This window comes from Coregonus lavaretus (assembly GCF_964263955.1).
Source record: "Coregonus lavaretus genome assembly, contig: HAP1_SCAFFOLD_9591, whole genome shotgun sequence".
Taxonomy (NCBI): domain Eukaryota; kingdom Metazoa; phylum Chordata; class Actinopteri; order Salmoniformes; family Salmonidae; genus Coregonus; species Coregonus lavaretus.
In genome coordinates this window covers 1-14,164 of record NW_028166529.1, presented here as the reverse complement: position 1 = coordinate 14,164, position 14,164 = coordinate 1, and the positions used below count along the sequence as shown (strand labels likewise).

Sequence of the window (14,164 nt, the reverse complement as noted above, 5' to 3'; positions counted from 1 at the left end):
CGTTTTGTAAATAGAACAGTACTAGCCTTGATTTGACTTGATCCGTTGCAGCACACTCTGTCGCATGATGCACTCGTCAGCACTCTCTCTCTCTCTCTCTCTCTCTCTCTCTCTCTCTCTCTCCTCTCTCTCTCTCTCTCTCTCTCTCTCTCTCTCTCTCTCTCTCTCTCTCTCTCTCTCTCTCTCTCTCTCTCTCTCTCTCTCTCCTCTCTCTCTCTCTCTCTCTCTCTCTCTCTCTCTCTCTCTCTCTCTCTCTCTCTCTCTCTCTCTCTCTCTCTCTCTCTCTCTCTCTCTCTGTCTCCTCCTTCTTATCTCTCATATGACAGAAGAACAAAGAAACAGACAATAATTTAGTAGTTTATGCACTCACTGAGTTATTTCAACCATTCAATACCCCTCTAGTCATACTCGCTCTAAGAAATAAGCAAACAACTTAACTCAAGAATAGTATAAATAGCTCAATAACATTTTATTATATTTATTTATTTAAAAAAAAAAAAAATATCCGTCAACATATCTCTCTCATTTATCAATTCAATAGATCTCAATCAAATAGTTTCATCACTAAGCAACAGCGTATTTAACAAACAGAACATTCCATTCGTGTTCAGATCTCCTCCTCTCCTCTCTGTCTGCTGTGTTCTGAGTCTGCGTCTCCCAGCAACTCAGTGCAGGCAGAGGAGTGGCACATTTGCTCTACGTAACTCTAAACTCATAAAATCACACGCATGCGTAGTTCATACACCAATACGATTTCAGAGTGGAGGGAGCTCTCTCCCAGCTAAACAACAGAAAGTAGACACACCAACTTTACCTCCGTTCTTCATGAGGCAAACAGTAACATTTAACAGAGCTCACAAACCAACATAAAACATTGAACACAAATCCTACTTTGAAGTTTCTTAACTTCCCTTTATCCTAATCTGCAGATTTATAGTGATTTTCTTATCCATTACAAAACATCTCTATACACTATTAAAAACTCCTCCCTGTAGGCTCATGATATTCTAATAGTTAGTAAACGTTCTCTTTTTATAGAGTCATGACATTTTTAACCTTAACGTCCTTCCAGGGGGCTCACATATAGTTAACAACCACCAACGTTCTCACCCACGGAGACTCACAAGATCTCCAACACAAATCCCATCCCAACATGAGTCGACACACAGCTCAGACACAACAGAGACGTCTCCACCATTTTTCTCTCTCCCATACACACACATACATACACAGTTTAAGAGGCTTATCCCATTCCTATGGACCTCTAAGGTAGTATTCTACCTCCATTGCGGCGTATAGTTCCATTGTTCCTAAATTTCTGCTACCACAAGTTCGCGGACATTTCGATGAGCGGTCACATCAAAAATATACTTCGTCAACCATAAGTTGAGCGGTAACTTGCAACCAAATATATATACCACAACCTCAAGTCCCCGGGACTTACCTAAATACACCTAACGTGCTTTTAGGATTTTTCGGCCCATCCTAATGATCGCCTCGTTAGAGGGCTTTCCTAGATTCGCAATGTCCTAATTTGTATACATTTACCTTAGTTCCTGGCCTTTCCTTCATTGTATTCTTTTAGAATTTTATTCAAGCAAAATATCCCTATAGACACTCCCCCCTGTTTGCGTTGTTATCAGCGCAAACACATTTAGAACGGACTCCTATCCCACAGCAAATAACAGCAAAGCACACACGCAAGGTCTTAACGGTGCATTCATTCAACGCACACACACAGACACACAAACTAACCAGTGCCCAAAGTAGTGAGAAAACTCACCCTTATCTGCCGGACTCTGGAGCGAGAGTCAGCTCGGCGCCCATGAATGGAACGCTGAGAAAAGACGCAACACGACCCAAATACCTCGTCGCCATTTTGTGGTGTCGAGAAAACTATGCTGAGATGCTGTGAGAACAAGAATTCCGCTGACACTGTACTTTGATTATAAAGGTTTATTAATATCAGAGTATTTCAGCGTCAATTTACAGACATCTGGAGAACAAAGACCCAATCTGTAATATGTTGTTCTGTCCTCCTTTGTTTTAACCCTTGTATTTATATCCTATGCCCTATGTAACATAATATGGGTGTTTTCCCTACAGACCAATCCCAGGAGGCCACCTAACAGACTTCCTCGGCTTTAGGGTGCCCCTATAGAACTACTCTCCAGATGCTCCCTTTAAGCTGAGTCAACATCCTCTAAAACCATTTGAAACCATTAGCATCATTTCATAAATTCCTCAGATACCACAGGGAAAAAACGATGTAATCAATTTTAGAATAAGGCTGTAACGTAACAAAATGTGGAAAAAGTCAAGGGGTCTTAATACTTTCAGAATGCAACCTGGAATTAAAATGGATTTTTGGGGGGTTTATATCATTTGATTTACACAACATGCCTACCACTTTGAAGATATAATATAATATAATATGCCATTTAGCAGACGCTTTTATCCAAAGCGACTTAGTCATGCAAAATATTTTTAAATAAGACAAAAAAACTGAAAACTTGAGCTGCATAACTATTCACCCCACTCAAAGTCAATACTTTGTAGAGCCACCTTTTGCAGCAATTACAGCTGTAAGTCTCTTGTGGTATGTCTCTATAAGCTTGGCACATATAGCCACAGGGATTTTTGCCCATTCTTCAAGGCAAAACTGCTCCAGCTCCTTCAAGTTGGATGGGTTCCGCTGGTGTCCAGCAATCTTCAAGTCATACCACAGATTCTCAATTGGATTGAGGTCTGGGCTTTGACTAGGCCATTCCAAGACATTGAAATGTTTCCCCTTAAACCACTCGAGTGTTGCTTTAGCAGTATGCTTAGGGTCATTGTCCTGCTGGAAGGTGAACCTCTGTCCCAGTCTCAAATCTCTGGAAGACAAACAGGTTTCCCTCAAGAATTTCCCTGTATTTAGCGCCATCCATGATTCCTTCAAATTCTGACCAGTTTCCCAGTCCTTGCGGATGATGTTCTCGGAGTGATGAGAGGTGTTGGATATGCGCCAGACATTGCGTTTTCCTTGATGGCCAAAAAGCTCAATTTTAGTCTCATCTGACCAGAGTACCTTCTTCCATATGTTTGGGGAGTCTCCCACATGCCTTTTGGTGAACACCAAACGTATTTGCTTATTTTTTTCTTTAAGCGATGGCTTTTTTTTGGCCACTCTTCCGTAAAGCCCAGCTCTGTGGAGTGTACAGCTTAAAGTGGTCCTATGGACAGATACCCCAATCTCCGCTGTGGAGCTTTGCAGCTCCTTCAGGGTGATCTTTGGTCTCTTTGTTGCCTCTCTGATTAATGCCCTCATTGCCTGGTCCATGGGTTTTGGTGGGTAGCCCTCTCTTGGCAGGTTTGTTGTTGTGCCATATTCATTCAATTTTTTAATAATGGATTTAATGGTGCTCCGTGGGATGTTCAAAGTTTCTGATAATTTTTTATAACCCAACTCTGATCTGTACTTCTCCACAACTTTGTCCCTGACCTGGTTGGAGAGCTCCTTGGTCTTCATGGTGCCGCTTGCTTGGTGGTGCCCCTTGCTTAGTGGTGTTGCAGACTCTGGAGCCTTTCAGAACAAGTGTATATATACTGAGATTGTGTGACACTTAAATAGAGTCCACCTGTGTGCAATCTAACTAATTATGTGACTTCAGAAGGTAATTGGTTGCACCAGATCTTATTTAAAGGCTTCAGAGCAAAGGGGGTGAATACATATGCACGCACCACTTTTCCGTTATTCATTTTTTAGCTTTTTTTTTTTAACAAGTTATTTCTATCATTTCACATTAAATTACAGGTTGTAATGCAACAAAATAGGAAAAACGTCAAGGGGGATGAATACTTTTGCAAGGCACTGTATATGAGTGCAAGAGCGAGAATACAGTGGGGGAAAAAAGTATTTAGTCAGCCACCAATTGTGCAAGTTCTCCCACTTAAAAAGATGAGAGAGGCCTGTAATTTTCATCATAGGTACACGTCAACTATGACAGACAAATTGAGGGAAAAAAATCCAGAAAATCACATTGTAGGATTTTTAATGAATTTATTTGCAAATTATGGTGGAAAATAAGTATTTGGTCACCTACAAACAAGCAAGATTTCTGGCTCTCACAGACCTGTAACTTCTTATTTAAGAGGCTCCTCTGTCCTCCACTCGTTACCTGTATTAATGGCACCTGTTTGAACTTGTTATCAGTATAAAAGACACCTGTCCACAACCTCAAACAGTCACACTCCAAACTCCACTATGGCCAAGACCAAAGAGCTGTCAAAGGACACCAGAAACAAAATTGTAGACCTGCACCAGGCTGGGAAGACTGAATCTGCAATAGGTAAGCAGCTTGGTTTGAAGAAATCAACTGTGGGAGCAATTATTAGGAAATGGAAGACATACAAGACCACTGATAATCTCCCTCGATCTGGGGCTCCACGCAAGATCTCACCCCGTGGGGTCAAAATGATCACAAGAACGGTGAGCAAAAATCCCAGAACCACACGGGGGGACCTAGTGAATGACCTGCAGAGAGCTGGGACCAAAGTAACAAAGCCTACCATCAGTAACACACTACGCCGCCAGGGACTCAAATCCTGCAGTGCCAGACGTGTCCCCCTGCTTAAGCCAGTACATGTCCAGGCCCGTCTGAAGTTTGCATTTGGATGATCCAGAAGAGGATTGGGAGAATGTCATATGGTCAGATGAAACCAAAATATAACTTTTTGGTAAAAACTCAACTCGTCGTGTTTGGAGGACAAAGAATGCTGAGTTGCATCCAAAGAACACCATACCTACTGTGAAGCATGGGGGTGGAAACATCATGCTTTGTGGCTGTTTTTCTGCAAAGGGACCAGGACGACTGATCCATGTAAAGGAAAGAATGAATGGGGCCATGTATCGTGAGATTTTGAGTGAAAACCTCCTTCCATCAGCAAGGGCATTGAAGATGAAACGTGGCTGGGTCTTTCAGCATGACAATGATCCCAAACACACCTCCCGGGCAACGAAGGAGTGGCTTCGTAAGAAGCATTTCAAGGTCCTGGAGTGGCCTAGCCAGTCTCCAGATCTCAACCCCATAGAAAATATTTGGAGGGAGTTGAAAGTCTGTGTTGCCCAGCGACAGCCCCAAAACATCACTGCTCTAGAGGAGATCTGCATGGAGGAATGGGCCAAAATACCAGCAACAGTGTGTGAAAACCTTGTGAAGACTTACAGAAAACGTTTGACCTGTGTCATTGCCAACAAAGGGTATATAACAAAGTATTGAGAAACTTTTGTTATTGACCAAATACTTATTTCCCACCATAATTTGCAAATAAATTCATTAAAAATCCTACAATGTGATTTTCTGGATTTATTTTTCTCATTTTGTCTGTCATAGTTGACGTGTACCTATGATGAAAATTACAGGCCTCTCATCTTTTTAAGTGGGAGAACTTGCACAATTGGTGGCTGACTAAATACTTTTTTCCCCACTGTATAAGGATTGACAATTAAAAGCATTGTTATACATACAAGCTGAATTCATGTCTTTTAAAAAACCCTACTCAGTCAGATTTGGAGAAGACCCTCTCTTCACTTCCACTACTTCCTGTTATAAGGTCAGAGTTCACCGGCCAGTTTCCTACCAGGGCTGCACTGTTGACCCTCCCACCACACACACACACACACAATAGTACTAACACACACACACAAACATAACAAACAAAACAAAACAAAAAATATATATATATATATATTTCCATCCATTTCTGAGCCAACCAATCAGGAAAACTAAATCACTGACACTGCATCCCCCCAATCACCCGCAGTGGTGGAAAAATATAGTTAAGTGGTGGAAAAAGTACCCAATAGTCATACTTGAGTAAAAGTATATATACTTTAGTAGAAAATTACTCAAGTAAAAGTGAAAGTCACCCAGTAAAATACTACTTGAGTAAAAGTATAGATACCTTAATAGAAAGTTACTCAAGTAAAAATGAAAAGTCACCCAGTAAAATACTACTTGAGTAAAAGTATAGATACCTTAATAAAAAGTTACTCAAGTAAAAGTGAAAATCACCCAGTAAATACTACTTGAGTAAAAGTCTAAAAGTATTTGGTTTTAAATATACTTAAATATCAAAAGTAAATGTAATTGCTAAAATATAGTTAAGTATCAAAATAAAAAGTATAAATAATTTCAAACTCCTTATATTAAGCTAAGCAGACGGCACCATTTTCTTGTTTTAAAAATGTATGGATAGCCAGGGACACACTCCAAAACTCAGACATTATTTACAAAATATGCATTTGTGTTTAGTGAGTCCACCAGATCAGAGGCAGTAGGATGACCATGTGTTCCCTTGATAAGTGAGTGAATTTCAAAATTTTCCTGTTCTGCTAATCATTCAAAATGTAACGGGTACTTTGGGTTGTCAGGGAAAATGTATGGATAGAAAGTACAATATTTTCTTCAGGAATGTAGTGAAGTAAAAATATAAATAATAAAAGTACAGATACCCCCCCCAAAACTACTTAAGTGGTACTTTAAAGTATTTTTACTTAAGTACTTTACACCACCTGATCACCAGTAACCCATCATACTGAACATTCCTTCCTGGAACAGCGGCAGATGTTTCCCTGAGGTTGCCATAAGGTTAGGACCTCTCATTCCTCATTCTATGACAGGAATGTTCCGGAATGTTCCGGATGTGTTCCCGGAATGTCAACACAGCAGCACCATGTTGACGCAAAGTAACAACTGCAGAGTAGATTAAGTATAAATAAGAATTTAATGTACAGGGTGAGAACATTATTACATATTATGAATTCATATTTTGTTTATTTGTGGCTTATGGACAACAAGAACAGTACATTATGGGCGACATTTTCTGTCTGCAAAACAGCCCTCGCAACACAAAGTTTTGGCTAAATAACCATAACATCTTTAAATGGACAGTATGGTGCTTAAACCAAAAGGGGTTTGGAATACTGCAACTGGTGATTGTATTGCATGCAAATCATTTCCCTGCTGTTTTTCCGCTAAAGACTTTTAGACTGGGATTCATTCCCAACGTGCTTTTTCGGCTATGCAACTTTTAAAGGGAATGCTCCCCCGTTCAGCAAGCGCGCTGTAACCCTTCGTATGTATCAGAGTGCTGGAGAATATCAGGGAGCAGGAGGCAGGGAACACTCTAAATGTGACCGACCGGCTCGATTCTGTCTTATGTAGCAACATTTGAATTTTTTTTTTTTTTTTTTTTACATTGGATAAATGTAGAGAGTCAGAGCTAGAAAATGGTTTATCATAAACTACAGTTGAGGAACAGTGAGAAAGTAATTCTGCTTTGAAAGTTGATAAACTTGTAATCCCACTTTTGAGAAAATGGCCCTTGATTGTTTTGGTACACCTACTGGAGAGCTCTTCTTTGTCTACACCCATTCAGGATCATTCACACCCTCTTAAACCTTAGCCCCACCCATCTCTTTAAGGATTCACATGTGAGGCCATGTGCTAAACAGAGTGAGTACGGTAGTGTACTAAACAACCAAAGAGTTCAAGACTAAAGGCTGGTTTGTACTACGTCTATCGACATGTCCGTAGACAGTTGTCAGTGACATCATGAACATTCTATTGTCGTCCAACATCAAACTTGTTGTTAAAGCTAACAGTACGCTTTAACTTGCAATGAAAACGACTTTCTGACTAAATTTGAAACGTATAATATCTGAAAATGTAGCTAGCTAGACTCTCTTTTCGACTCCCTTCACATATTTGCAATCAAAACGCCAGAGTTTTCTCCATCTACTTAGCTATCATACTGTGCTTCCACCGGGCATTACACTGATTTCAAAACTTGGTCAACTTCTTCTGTGACAACAACACTGTTGTTGATCGCCGTTTCAGAAGACTCTACAATGTCTGGTTCAATGAAAATGTTTTTACCTAAATCAGGGATTTCCTCAACTTCTCATTCATTTACAGAGTCGGAGAGTCACATGGCACAATCGTCCTTCAGAAAGTGGAGAGCATTAGCAAAACTTTGGCAGTTCTTCCTGATATCTTTCAAAAAAGTTGCATTAGAAAGGATTACCTACACATACTGAGCAGCTCATGTTATTGACAGAAGCATGTTACATGGTAGACCAATCCGATCTCATCTCTTGGCATGTCCAGCCCATCCATTATCTCAGCCAATCATGGGTAGCGGGAAGGTTCCTGTCTTTTTCTGTGGCTAAACCAACTAGGCTCATAATTCTTCTTATTTTATTAGTATTTACAGATGGCATACAAGTTTGCTATTAAGGCACATGAAAGTTGATATGTTTCAGAAGGCATTTCTGCCCAAAAACGCATTTTAATAAAAAAAATTATGTTTACGTTCAAATGGCTCTCCTGTGAAGAAGTGACGTGCGACATACGCCTAGTTTCCTGAAACGAGTCATAAATATAGATAACATGTTCCTTTTATCAATGTTTCGTTTACATTTGGTCCTAAAGTTAAAAGCACAGCCTCACTCTCCAAGCACACACGAGAGAGAGAGAGAGAGAGACAGAGACAGAGAAAGAGAAAGAAAGAGAATTCAGATGGACGGATGAGCAATCTGCAGCGTTGCATTGGGAGTGTGTGTGTGTATGCGTTGTTCTATAAATGAGAGGGCATACAGAGAGTGGTCAAATGGCTTTGTGAGTGTCTGTGTTTGTGTGTGTGGAGGGAGGGAGGGAGGGCATGGAAAAGGGGAAACACTGCCAGCAGTGTGTTTGCTTGAGGGGGCGCCAGGGTGGGTGAGTCACATGATCTTTCTGTCACGGTCTCTCAGTCTCCCCTCACTCCTCTCCGTCTCCCCTCTCTGTCTCCCCTCTCTCCTCTCTCCTCTCAGTCTCTCCTCTCTTTCTGTCTCCCCTCTCTCGGTCTCTCCTCTCTTCTGTCTCTCTCTCTCTGTCTCCCCTCTCTGTCTCCCCTCTCTCCTCTCTTCTCTCAGTATCTCCTCTCTTTCTGTCTCCCCTCTCTCGGTCTGTCTCTCTCTCTCTGTCTCCCCTCTCTGTCTCCCCTCTCTCCTCTCTAAATCACATTATCCAGAATAAGAATAATAAGACAAAGAGAAAACATCCAAACAAAGTAAACATTAAATATAAATATTGCATACATCTATATTATAAATAAATGAGATAAGGCAAAATTAGAGGGTTATGAAACATTTAACATGTTGTTCTGCACTGTAACATTAACATATATTATTATTATCTTTAGCTCCTCATGTAGTTAAAAAGGCACAGGGTGACTCAGTCGTCCAACTAGATCATCCAGACACCAGTCCATCCAGTTTAAGGTTGTTGGTCCACGAAGCAGAGAGGAGAGGAACAAGGTTTGTTTGTGTGCGTTTCCCTTTACAGTGTGGTAAACCGGCCCAGGGTTTGCTTCAGCTTCTCAGCAATCTGACCAATGAGAAGAAAACTACATTAATCATCATGCAACAGGAGATGACAACTACATTAACCAGAGCATGCAACAGGAGACCAGACCTACATTAACCAGAGCATGCAACAGGAGACCAGACCTACATTAACCAGAGCATGCAACAGGAGACCAGACCTACATTAACCAGAGCATGCAACAGGAGACCAGACCTACATTAACCAGAGCATGCAACAGGAGACCAGACCTACATTAACCAGAGCATGCAACAGGAGACCAGACCTACATTAACCAGAGCATGCAACAGGAGACCAGACCTACATTAACCAGAGCATGCAACAGGAGACCAGACCTACATTAACCAGAGCATGCAACAGGAGACCAGACCTACATTAACCAGAGCATGCAACAGGAGACCAGACCTACATTAACCAGAGCATGCAACAGGAGACCAGACCTACATTAACCAGAGCATGCAACAGGAGACCAGACCTACATTAACCAGAGCATGCAACAGGAGACCAGACCTACATTAACCAGAGCATGCAACAGGAGACCAGACCTACATTAACCAGAGCATGCAACAGGAGACCAGACCTACATTAACCAGAGCATGCAACAGGAGACCAGACCTACATTAACCAGAGCATGCAACAGGAGACCAGACCTACATTAACCAGAGCATGCAACAGGAGACCAGACCTACATTAACCAGAGCATGCAACAGGAGACCAGACCTACATTAACCAGAGCATGCAACAGGAGACCAGACCTACATTAACCAGAGCATGCAACAGGAGACCAGACCTACATTAACCAGAGCATGCAACTATTACTCTCTTTAGACTTGTGATATAGTACATATGGCTTTCTTTCAAAACATAGTCTTTCAAAATATATTGTCTTTCAAACCATATGATAGTTTCATTATGTTTTGAAAGACAATAACAGTCTCTCTCTCCCTCTTACCGTTTCATAGAACCTGATCTGTTCTTCCAGGTAGAACTGCATGACTCTGTTGTAGTCATAGATACGGTTGCTATGGAAGTGATTCATCTCAGCTGTATGGAAACACAGGTGGCAGGTAGAGGTTGCGTTACACAGGTGAACAGGTGTGTGTGTGTGTGTGTGTGTGTGGGCGCAGGTGTGTGTGTGTGTGTTACCTTGTAGTGAGTAGGACATGATGCTGGTGCGTTTGGCCATGGTCACTTTGTCCTGAGTGGTGATCTTCCCTGCTGCCACCATCTTATCCCCTTCCTTTACCTTCTCTATAGCCGCCTACACACACACACACACACACAGTTGATTTACCTTGACCAGCACGCCTGGAGAGCGGTGTTTGTACTTTTAGGACTATTCCATTGGTTCTACTGTTACGGACCAGCTCAACAAACGACTTCTTCAACTTAGTTGTGATCTGATGTGTATCAGGCTACAATACTTAATAATTTACAGTCTGTTGTGTACCTTGTGTACACCTATAGTATCAGGGAAGCAGCCTAGCAGTCCTTTGTATTCGTTGTTGGTTTCCATCAGGAAATGAAGGTCTTTTCTCGGCTGAAAGAAATACATCACCACAGTTTATTTTCACTCAGGGTCTGTAGTTCGACCTTCAGAGACAATGAGAGAGAGAGAGAGAGAGAGAGAGAGAGAGACAGAGAGACAGAGAGAGACAGAGAGAGAGAGAGAGAGAGAGAGAGACACAGAGAGAGAGAGAGAGAGAGAGAGACAGAGACACAGAGAGAGAGAGAGAGAGAGAGAGAGAGAGAGAGAGAGAGAGACAGAGAGAGAGAGAGAGAGAGAGAGAGAGAGAGAGAGAGATGGATGGAGAGAGAGAGAGAGACAGGGAGAGAATGGCAGAGAGAGAAAGAGGGGGCGGGATGGAGAGAGAGAGAGTGTAATCAGAGGAAGGAAGAAGGGCGAGAGGAGAACAGGGAAGGAAGAACCATGACATAGGTGGTCTGTGTGTGTTACCTGCTCGGCTATGATCTGTGCGATATCCTCATACGTTTTCCCTGCAGCTGTGAGAGCGTCTGTGAGCGTGGCCTCTCCTACACACACACACACACACACACACACACATACACACACACTTTAGTGACAGTACTTTGACAGTAGCCAGTATCATTGAGCATAAAGCATAATGGGAGTCGGTCAGTACCTGCATATCCACTGGTGTTGAAGACAGATGACAGGTTCTGAAAGGCCTTCCCAATCCTCTGGTACTCCTTACGCAGAGCTGAACACATCAAACACACACCTGGTTTAATGCAGTACGACTTGGAGGGAGTTGTAGTTTTAACTAAGTATGGCTAGGAGGGAGTTGTAGTTTTAACAAAGTATGGCTAGGAGGGAGTTGTAGTTTTAACAAAGTATGGCTAGGAGGGAGTTGTAGTTTTAACAAAGTATGGCTAGGAGGGAGTTGTAGTTTTAACAAAGTATGGCTAGGAGGGAGTTGTAGTTTTAACAAAGTATGGCTAGGAGGGAGTTGTAGTTTTAACAAAGTATGGCTAGGAGGGAGTTGTAGTTTTAACAAAGTAGGGTTAGGGTTGAGTTGGGGTGTGGACATAAAACTAGGGTTTTCAGAGAGGAGTGTAGGTAGAGTTTGTAGTTTTTCAGGGCAGGAAGTGAGTCCTGTGTGTGTGTGTGTGTTGCTCCTCACAGCCTGTGCAGCGTTTCCAGTGTAGGTTCCCAACGATCAGCAGGTCTTTAACGCCATCATCCATCTCCTTAGTGAACTTACTGAACAACTCACACTTCTGCTCCCTACACACACACACACACACACACACACACACACACACACAGATAAGAACCAATGTCAAATACGCATCTGAAATCTATGTGAGTGTGTGTCGGTATATCTACCATACGTACACTTCTATAAGGTCCAACTCAGGAGCTTCAGGGTCGATGGTGGAGAAGATCATTGGTCCAACACACTCATCCTTCTCTGCTCTCCTCTTCCCGGTCTTCCACTCCTGACCCGTCCACACACACACACACACAGAGAGAGAGAGTGATGGCCTGCACGAGTGTGTGTGTGTGGACTGTGTGTGTGTGGACTGTGTGTGTGTGGACTGTGTGTGTCTGTGTGTGGACTGTGTGTGTGTGTGGACTGTGTGTGTGTGTGTGGACTGTGTGTGTGTGTGTGTGGACTGTGTGTGTGTGTATGGACTGTGTGTGTGTGTGTGGACTGTGTGTGTGTGTGTGTGGACTGTGTGTGTCTGTGTGTGGACTGTGTGTGTCTGTGTGTGGACTGTGTGTGTGTGTGTGTGTACTGTGTGTGTGTGTGGACTGTGTGTGTGTGTGTGTGGACTGTGTGTGTGTGTGGACTGTGTGTGTGTGTGGACTGTGTGTGTGTGTGGACTGTGTGTGTGTGTGGACTGTGTGTGTGTGTGGACTGTGTGTGTGTGTGGACTGTGTGTGTGTGTGTGGACTGTGTGTGTGTGTGTGTGTGGACTGTGTGTGTGTGTGTGTGTGTGTGTGTGGACTGTGTGTGGACTGTGTGTGTGTGTGGACTGTGTGTGTGTGTGTGTGGACTGTGTGTGTGTGTGGACTGTGTGTGTGTGTGTGGACTGTGTGTGTGTGTGTGGACTGTGTGTGTGTGTGGACTGTGTGTGTGTGTGGACTGTGTGTGTGTGTGTGTGTGGACTGTGTGTGTGTGTGGACTGTGTGTGTGTGTGTGGACTGTGTGTGTGGACTGTGTGTGTGTGTGGACTGTGTGTGTGTGCGTGCGTGCGCGTGTACCTTCTCGTCTCTGTACGTGAGGAAGAGTTGGAAGACGTCACTGTTGGAGACGACAGGATGTCGACACATCCGACACATCCAGCCCTGCAGTCTCTCCATCCTCATCTTGATAAACTCCTCCTCAAAACGACCTGACAAGATGGAGGAATGGATATAATAACAATGATAATAATAATAATAATAATAATAATAATAATAATATTGTATTGACGACCACTCCTGATTGAACTAATTGGTCCAGGTCACGCCCCTACCCACTACACCTATTCTCACTCCCAAATCACCACCTCTCAGCCTGAACACTGCAAACCTTCTCCTCTCCTGAACACATCACACTTCTCCTCTTCTGAACACAGCAAACCTTCTCCTCTCCTGCACACAGCAAACCTTCTCCTCTCCTGAACACAGCAAACTGAACACAGCAAACCTTCTCCTCTCCTGAACACAGCAAACCTTCTCCTCTCCTGAACACAGCAAACCTCCTCCTCTCCTGAACACAGCAAACCTTCTCCTCTCCTGAACACAGCAAACCTTCTCCTCTCCTGAACACAGCAAACCTTCTCCTCTCCTGAACACAGCAAACCTTCTCCTCTCCTGAACACAGCAAACCTTCTCCTCTCCTGAACACAGCAAACCTCCTCCTCTCCTGAACACAGCAAACCTCCTCCTCTCCTGAACACAGCAAACCTTCTCCTCTCCTGAACACAGCAAACCTTCTCCTCTCCTGAACACAGCAAACCTTCTCCTCTCCTGAACACAGCAAACCTCCTCCTCTCCTGCACACAGCAAACCTTCTCCTCTCCTGAACACAGCAAACCTCCTCCTCTCCTGCACACAGCAAACCTTCTCCTCTCCTGAACACAGCAAACTGAACACAGCAAACCTTCTCCTGTCCTGAACACAGCAAACCTTCTCCTTTCATGGTGATGCTCTTTTCCTACCCTCTGTGTGTGTTAGTGAGTGCTCGGATTCTCCACACCTTAGCACACACACATACACACTCAGGCACACACACCCAGGC

General features: G+C 43.1%; 1 protein-coding gene across 1 annotated transcript; it reads right to left on the bottom strand.

Moving 5' to 3' along the window:
- Positions 1-8,229: 8,229 nt before the first annotated feature.
- On the bottom strand, positions 8,230-13,274 carry LOC311114597 (sorting nexin-9-like; the record flags this gene model as incomplete). Its single annotated transcript, XM_084189837.1, has 9 exons — positions 8,230-9,413; positions 10,363-10,454; positions 10,557-10,671; positions 10,861-10,950; positions 11,368-11,444; positions 11,555-11,632; positions 12,056-12,159; positions 12,271-12,374; positions 13,144-13,274. Coding segments are annotated over 9 exons (839 nt in total), but the record flags the coding sequence as incomplete, so codon positions are not given.
- Between the last annotated feature and the right edge of the window lie 890 nt (positions 13,275-14,164).